Source organism: Anopheles gambiae, chromosome X (assembly GCF_943734735.2).
Source record: "Anopheles gambiae chromosome X, idAnoGambNW_F1_1, whole genome shotgun sequence".
Taxonomy (NCBI): Eukaryota; Metazoa; Arthropoda; class Insecta; order Diptera; family Culicidae; genus Anopheles; species Anopheles gambiae.
In genome coordinates, this window is record NC_064600.1 from 22,197,239 (window position 1) to 22,205,599 (window position 8,361).

The 8,361-nt window shown below is 39.3% G+C and overlaps 1 protein-coding gene and 1 long non-coding RNA gene across 2 annotated transcripts in view; both read right to left on the reverse strand.

Moving 5' to 3' along the window:
* Positions 1 to 4,289, reverse strand: part of LOC133391040 (uncharacterized) — a 35,407-nt gene extending 31,118 nt beyond the window's left edge. The window contains exon 1 of the mRNA XM_061640949.1: positions 4,107 to 4,289. Coding sequence (XP_061496933.1) covers positions 4,107 to 4,111 — 5 coding nt within the window. The 5' untranslated portion in view covers positions 4,112 to 4,289. The remainder of the gene's footprint in view (positions 1 to 4,106) is intronic.
* LOC133391044 (uncharacterized) lies at positions 654 to 3,956 on the reverse strand. Its single transcript, XR_009764527.1, has 3 exons — positions 3,495 to 3,956; positions 3,338 to 3,428; positions 654 to 3,233 (listed from the first exon to the last, which is right to left on the reverse strand). It is a non-coding gene; the product is annotated as an uncharacterized LOC133391044 (long non-coding RNA).
* Positions 4,290 to 8,361: the final 4,072 nt, after the last annotated feature.

Genomic DNA, 8,361 nt, shown 5'->3' on the forward strand with positions numbered 1-8,361 from the left:
ACCCCGTTCTACCTTATGTATGGACGGCCAGCAAATATACCATCTAACGTAATAAAAGAAAAAGTTAACAGAGTGCAATACGACCTTGAGAATTACGCAACTATTTTAAGGCTTAAATTGAACATAGCGCATGAGGAAGTAAGGAATCGTCTAATACAAAATAAGATTAAAAGCAAAGAATATTACGACGAAAAAACAAAACATAAAACATTCCAACCAGGCAACCAGATATTAATTCGAGGAGAAAATGTAAAGAAATTGGAAACACCGGACAGCGGTCCGTTTACAGTATTAGAAGATACAGGAGAAAATGTAATAATTGAGGATAATGGAAAAACCGATGTAGTACATAAAAATAGGGTAAAAGAATGGCACTTATAAAAAAAAAAAAAGAGATAAGGCGTGTTGTGTCGACATAATTTAGGTAGCACTGTAAGTAGTTTTCGTTAAGTATAAAACACTCATTAGCTAGGGAGTGCCCAAGCGGGGCACTCACTACAGGATATATAAGTGTGCACGTGGTGGGTATCGCTCTTCTCTTCTGTTGTAACGTGAGAGCGGTAACAAGTACAATAAAATACCGTTTCTCGAAAAGTGGTGTCTTAATATAACAGTTGATCGCCAAAGGAGACAAAGTTAAGAACACGTCCGGCTCGTATCGAGTTTCATGCGCTAGTGCCGCTTTATTCGCACACATACTTGATCAAAGAAATTGTCGATCGGCAGTGCTGCCAGAAAATACATTTGTTGTTTGTTATTTATTCATTAATATTCAACGGACCGCGAGTGGCCCACTTGAAGCGAATTCATTTACATTCATTCATTATATCATAGTCACATCAGTGGCGGATTTAACGGTGCGCGGATTGAGCGGCCGCGGGGGCCCCGTCAATGTAGGGGCCCCGTGTAAGAAAGTCCAGCATATAGAACAATGTGTACAGTAGTCTCAGCAAAAGTTTCTGTGCTAGTTAGGGGCCCCATGGATGAAGGGACCCATAAACTATAGGGGCCCAGTACAGGGATTCTGAGCACACCCCCCCCCCCCCCTCGCCAGCAAACCATTGAAGTGTGTTTGATTCAAAACCTAATGCAACAATCCTCCCCCCCCCCCCCCCCCCGCCCGCTCGACACCAACCGGGGGCCCTCCACTCTTTTTAACGCTTTGGGTCCCCAACACCCTAAATCCGCCACTGAGTCACATTTCGGTCATTCATTTGTCAAGCTTAGTCTTAAGTAACATAATTAACATGTAAAAGGTCGCACGACACGAACGATTAGAACGATTGTTCTCTCTCTCTCTCTCTCTCTCTCTCTCGCCCGATCGTCTATCCTGCTCGCGTTTTATAGCAGTGGTGATCGATTGCGCTCAGATCGATTAACGCACCTCTGTTTGTCCCAACCTTTGTACTGTTTATATTTTGGCGTGTCAACATTCCCCCCCCCCCCCACGTGAATCCATGCGGTTTGGATTCACCAGTTGATAAAGACGCGACAATCAAAGTACTGTGTTTTGCCGTTCCCACTATCAGCCTTTGCATCATCAATTTCTTCCTCTCTATCAATTTCTGCATCGATCCTCGCTAGTTTTACGACCGGGCGTTTTAACATTTTTCCGTGCGCTGTTCTCACCATCGCCTGCCTGACTCTACCGTCACATCCAGGAAACACTTTTTCTACAACAGCTCGTGGCCATTCCTTTCGAGCTCCTTCCGTCACGAAGACCAACGCGCCCACTTTCAACTGTTCGCCTTCTTTTTGCCACTTGGATCGCCCATGAAGAGTCGGGACGTATTCTTTGAACCATCTGTCCCAAAAGTGGCTGGTGAGTTCTGTAGCTCGGCAATAGCTGTTCCTTAGAGCTTCCGCCGGGTGTGGTACATTGGTTACCATCTCCTTTCTTGCTACCGACGATCCTAAAAGGAAATGGTTTGGTGTTAATGCTTCCGAGTTGGAGAGCGTTTGTGGCATGTATGTGAGGGGGCGCGAATTAATCAGGCTCTCTGAGTCTGCAAGAACTGTGAGTAGAATTTCGTCATTTAATTTTCCCCTATCGTCAAACGCATTCAATGCTTCTTTGACACTCCTCACCATTCGCTCCCATACTCCGCCCATGTGCGGTGCTGAAGGTGGATTGAATCGCCACGTAGTGTGTGCGTCGATGAAGTTGTCGGCTAAGGAGTACTTATTGTCTGCTATTTGTTTTTGTAGCTCGTTGTTAGCGCCGACGAAATTCGTGCCGTTATCGGAAAATATTTCGGTAGGAGGACCCCTTCGACTCACAAACCGACGAATTGCCATGATGCACGCTACTGTAGACAAGCTGTGTGCGACTTCTAGATGCAATGCTTGTGTAACGAGGCAAGTAAACACAGCTACGTACCGTTTTTCTCGCCGTCTTGCGTTGACCACCTCTATTGGCCCCAGGTAGTCGATGCCTACTGCACTAACCCAAATAGCATTGGAGCGTTACGTTTCGCGGTTTTTGTATGGAGGCGTTACTGCTCGCTACCTGCTCATAACACTGCTCGATAGCAGTCCTTAGTGAACAGGTAGCGTGTAACATTCTATGTAAGCTCAATGAAAGCTCAAAGCTCAAGCGTTACTTAGCGAGTGCTCGAACCACAGTATAACGCTGTGGGTTCTGTATTCGGATGTAAACAAAAACACACACACTTTTTTAAAATTTCGATGCACATTGTCCAGTACAATGATAAAATGTATTTTATTTAACTATTATTCAATACTTACATGCCCCAATATATGGTTTTACACGTTTATATACGATTTCAACCATCACTTTGGATGGTATCAACGGATGCCGACGGCGTTGTTGTCTCTGCGTCAGGCACATGTATTGTTGCCGCTTCTAATGCTCGGGTCGTTTTTTCGTTAGCAGTAGCACAACGATTAAACGCACTAATTGTACCACTTGCAAAGCGATACAAATAAAGTAAAACACATAATACACCGTACAACACACTTCTTAACATCACTTGCACATAAAAACCACTTGTCGATGCGGTGATCTAATGTCGTGTTTGCAGTGGAAAAATAACAATGAAAGATTAGAATGCTTTCAAATATGACATTATTTTATAATACTTTCCGTTCCATGCTATTTTGTGGTGTATGGCAACGTTGGTTTGCTTGAAAATACACAACGACCGGTGTGTTGGTCCAGTTGAGAATGTGCCGATCACGATCACAGCCGGCTTTAGTGATTGTTGTAGAAACTGTAACAAAGATCAATATCATTAAATCTGCATTATTTTTACAATTCATTGTGATTTCATGTAAAAGTAAAGTAAAAGTGAAAAAGTAAAACATTTCATCTTACCGGCGTCGTATTTCGTCGGCATACACACACACAGCTGCTCGATCATACTCGGACGAATGTTGCCAAATTTCGGGATGAAATGATGTTTTTCCTGAGGAATAATGTGTTCAAGCATTAAAAGATAGTTTATTTACTGAAATATGCACAGAACACTTACCTTTTCTCGAGATTTCACATAAAATTTCACGATTATTCTGCACACAATCTTTACGGGCGGTTGTCCGTGTTTGTTTACGTTTCTGACTTGACAGATATGCGAGCTGTCATGTGACGAAGTGAAATACATTCAAACCTCGCCAATTGCAAGTCTGCTTTTTCAATTGAATACAAAAAATCCGAGTTGTTCACATAAATATGAGAAAAAGTCAGTTTATCCACATTGTATAAAAAAACAAACATGACAAAATACGCAGACATTAGTCGTGTTACAAAATGTCCTTCTAATAAACAAAATCTATTTTTTTGTAGACAAATGATATAAATGCAATCAGCGAGTTCTAATTGTATCACATATACAGGCGGTCCCCGAGATACACGGTACCTCTTATACGCGGATTCGGAGATACGCGGTTTTCTAAAATTGACAATTCTTTGAGCAAATTGTATATATATATATATATATATATATATATATATACATATACATATATATAAATAAAAATCTCGTGTCACGGTGTTTGTCGCGAGCAAACTCCGAAACGGCTGGATCATTTTCAACGAAACTTTGCACACACCTTATGGTGGTATGAGAATAGGTTTTAAGACTCACTTCATTTTCAGAAGTTGCACTAAACTTAATTTATTAGCAATTTTCTAACTCCCATACAAAGGACATCATTGTTGTTGTTGTATACAGCACTTTGACAGTCGGTGTGAAGCGCGGTTTACACTCGGTGTAAGGTGCGGTTTACACTCGCTGTGAAATGCCTAGCGGTTTACGATGCTGTCACAAATATCCATAATGACAAAACAGAGATGGAGTACAGGCGGTCCCCGAGATACACGGTTATTGGGGACCGAAAACGGCCGCAAAATACCGCGTATCTCGAATTTCCGCGTAAGTCGAATCTCGCGATTTCCAGCCAAAATATCGCTAATTTTCGTGCAATTTTGCAAGTAGGGGGTGGTTTTAGCCACCAAATTAATTATTTGATATGTATCTAATGAACTGAACAGTTTTAATCCTTTTTAAATGGTATTTTACATTCGATCAATACGGAAATTACTTGATATTTCACAATGGATGTGTCAAATCAGTACAATTTGCTCAAAGAACTATCAAATTTTGAAAACCGCGTATCTCCGAATCCGCGTATAAGAGGTACCGTGTATCTCGGGGACCGCCTGTACTTTAGTTTGGGAATAATGAATTAAAAAATACATGCTATTTCGCTTTGTCCTGTTTGCTGTTTGATGTTCCAAAACGAACAAATATGCTTGCTTTAATAATTGTAACATAAACATGTTTGGTTACTGATGTTAAACTCGCAAGTGTAAACAACATGTTTGGTTACTGATGTTAAACTCGCAAGTGTAAACAACATTTTTCGTTATGGTGTTTTTTTTTCGGTCTGCCCGGCTGCGGTCTTACACAGAAAACTTTTTTTACTGAACTTCAGTAAAATTTTACTGAAATTTTTTTAACTGAAGTTTCAGTAATCCTTTCAGTAAAAAGAATGTTTACTGAATCATTCAGTAATGTCCGATGCTCACCAAAATGACAGCTCGTTTACTGAAATCCCAGTAAAGCCATTCTCATATTACTGATTATTCAGTAGTTGGTAGCGATTAAAAAATGACGAAATACTTCTTTTAAATTTAGTTTTTATTGATGCGCAGATATTGCCAGTCGCTCAGTTCATATAAATACATGTTTCGTGTTGTTTTATAAAGTTTTTATACTGTATTTCACCGCCGCAAGTGTAGATGGTTCAGTAAGCGCTCACAGACACCACGCAATTTCAGCACGCACAGTGGATTTTAGCAAACATTTTACACACCAACACGGCTGCCAATTGTTTTAAATTACTCCCGTAAGCCGAAATACCACCTGAAATTTCACCAGGGTGCCTGTAAACGCCTACAAAATCAGCTTTTTGCACATCACGAGCAAGTGGCTACCGCATTGTTTTGTTTTGATGATCTGACTGACAGGTCGATTTGACAGAATGGATTGCTGCATTTTCAGTAATTTGTTTTACTGATATCCAGTGAAACGACTAATTTGACACCTATTTTACTGATTTTCAGTAATATATGTATTACTGAAATGCATTCAGTAAATTGCTTTACTGAAAATCAGTAAAAAAATGACATTTATGCTGAAAATCAGTAAAATATTCTAATACTGAACCGTTTCAGTAAAAAACTTTACTGAAGCAGGATGAGAAAATTTGCTGTGTACCCGAGGTCAAACGATGTCTGTTTGCGGTTTGGACTTACGAACATCGTGTTTTTCGCATGGACAATTATATGTGGCATGTTTCGCGTGGGTAAACCTTCCAATCTATACATACTAGCTAAAGACAGATTAACCAAAAATATCTTCCATTCATTAGCGCTTCGAGATTTGCATTAGAGATTCATAGTAGTTATATGTGTGTGACAAGTATGTAATTATTTGCATGTAAATAAATCAATCTACGTAATTCTACACTGTTTTACTGTTCCAAATTATGTTCTTAAACATATTATTTGAGTAATTAACGACAATGACATCAATGAAAACAAATAAAATGAATAAAAAATTAAATGTGAATTTAAACACCTATATTTGCAACTTAACGGACTGGCAGACGAAGGCGCGAGACCGTGAGCGGTTTCGGACACTCCTGAGGCAGGCCAAGACCGCAAAGCGGTTGTAGTGCCGGATAAGTAATTTGCAACTTCAAATACTTAATCGGCAACTAATAAAATGTGGGGTAAAACTAGGTTTACCGGGCCAGCTAGTATATATATATTTATATATATATATATATATATATATATATATATATATATATATATATATATATATATATATATATATATATATATATATATATATATATATATATATATATATATATATATATATATATATATATATATATATATATATATATATATATATATATATATATATATATATATATATATATATATATATATATATATATATATATATATATATATATATATTCATATATACACATTTATTCATATGGTATATTATATTATAATTTATGTAATATATTATATATAAGTTGTAAATATCATTATTTTTGTATCATTTTACCGATGGCGGAAACCTTAAATTTTTTCAAAAAAATTTAGTACAAGTTTCTGTTAATTTAGTTTTAAAATATGTGATCTGAATCGTTATGAAATATCCATCACTCATCTTTTCCAAATTCAGTTAGACCATCTCGCTTTGATTTGAATTCTGAATGTATGGGGTGCGCGGTACGGGTAAGAAGAACATATGGGCGGGGGTACAAATACAGTAGAACGTCGATTATCCGGGGGCGGATTAACCGGCGGGCGGCTTAACCGTGCGCATAAATGTGACAGCTGTTCAAACGTACAGCGAACATTTGCAGCGATTGTCAAGTGGGCAACCAGATTTTTGTGCAGCTCTAAAGTGTCTAGTGATATTTTCGATATTCATTTTTGTTCATGAACAGTTGTTAAACCTATAGTTATTGATTAAAATAATGTTTTACTAACGATTAATCGATTTATTCAAGTTGGATTAATCATAAAACTGATAAAAAACTAGTAATAAAATAATTTTTATATGAAAATGACATTTCTTGGACCATTATCCGAGCAAATCGATTAACCGGCAACCGTCCGGTCCCGAGCTGCCCGGATAATCGACGTTCTACTGTAAACGCATCACAACACCAAAGTCTGGGTGAGACGGTGATGGTGTGAAACGCTTCTTGCTTCAAGCTCTTGTGGTAACAGTGTTAAAAGCAACAACAACAACAGAGAATAACGCATCGCGTAGAAACAAACACACCGTTCGTTGGTATGTCAGGGGGGGAAACAACGGGAAAAGCTTAATTCTCTCTCAGCGATGCCGCTTGGGAAACGGACGAATGTGGAGGGTAAGTCTCGCTTCTGGCAGTGGTGCCATTATAGGTATGCTCGGCTGACATTTTCTTATTTTGCAGCGTTTTTCATTGTCCTGGAGACGCAACAGTATGTACGAACGCAGGTGTTGTATGTAGTACCGCTGCCTAATCTCATTCAGAACCGTTTCGCTATTGGCATGCTATTGGTGATAATCGTTAATGATCAGTTCCGTCACGGCGTGATTTTTCGGTAGTATGATCGGATAACGTGCGTTGAGATCTATCTACTTTGCTTTGCATATTCGGCTATTCACGCGTAGAACTCCGTGTGCGTCTTTAAAAGGCGTGAGCGAGAACAGGGGATTGTTTTTTTCTAGTTCGGTTGCGGCATCCTATTTTAGGTCTGGCTGGCTGATCTCTAGCTTTTGCATTTCCGCATGATATGCGTCTTCTTGAGTAAGCTTCCATATCACTATCTCAGCCTTCTCAAATTCTTCGGAGCTCAGGGGTAAGTTTTCGTACGGAACAGATTTTAAAATATGAGCTTGCTGTTTTTTAGTGACCTTTAACGTTAACACCGGAAGACCTGCTCGTTTTCGTCTACATTTTGATATAAACCGGTACAGAATCGCTACTGTCCGCACAAACACGCTCCAGTTAGAAAATCGTTCAGGTTTTAGGCAAAAACTCTCTATTTCTGTGTGCATCATTACATGTCCGCGACGCTCTTCGGTTGTGTTATCGATAGGTCTCTGTGGTGGCCAAGCCTTTTCTGGTTTGTGCAAGAACGATGGTCCAAGTAACCACATTCCGTTTGGCTGAATGTCTGTTTCTTTACACCATTTTGTTAAGCAGTCTGCCGGATTTTCTTTCGTGGGGACATGCCTCCAGTTGTGCAGTTCGGTTAGCGTCAGTATTTCCCCAACTCGGCAAGCTACAAATTGTTTAAACTCCCGCGTGGGA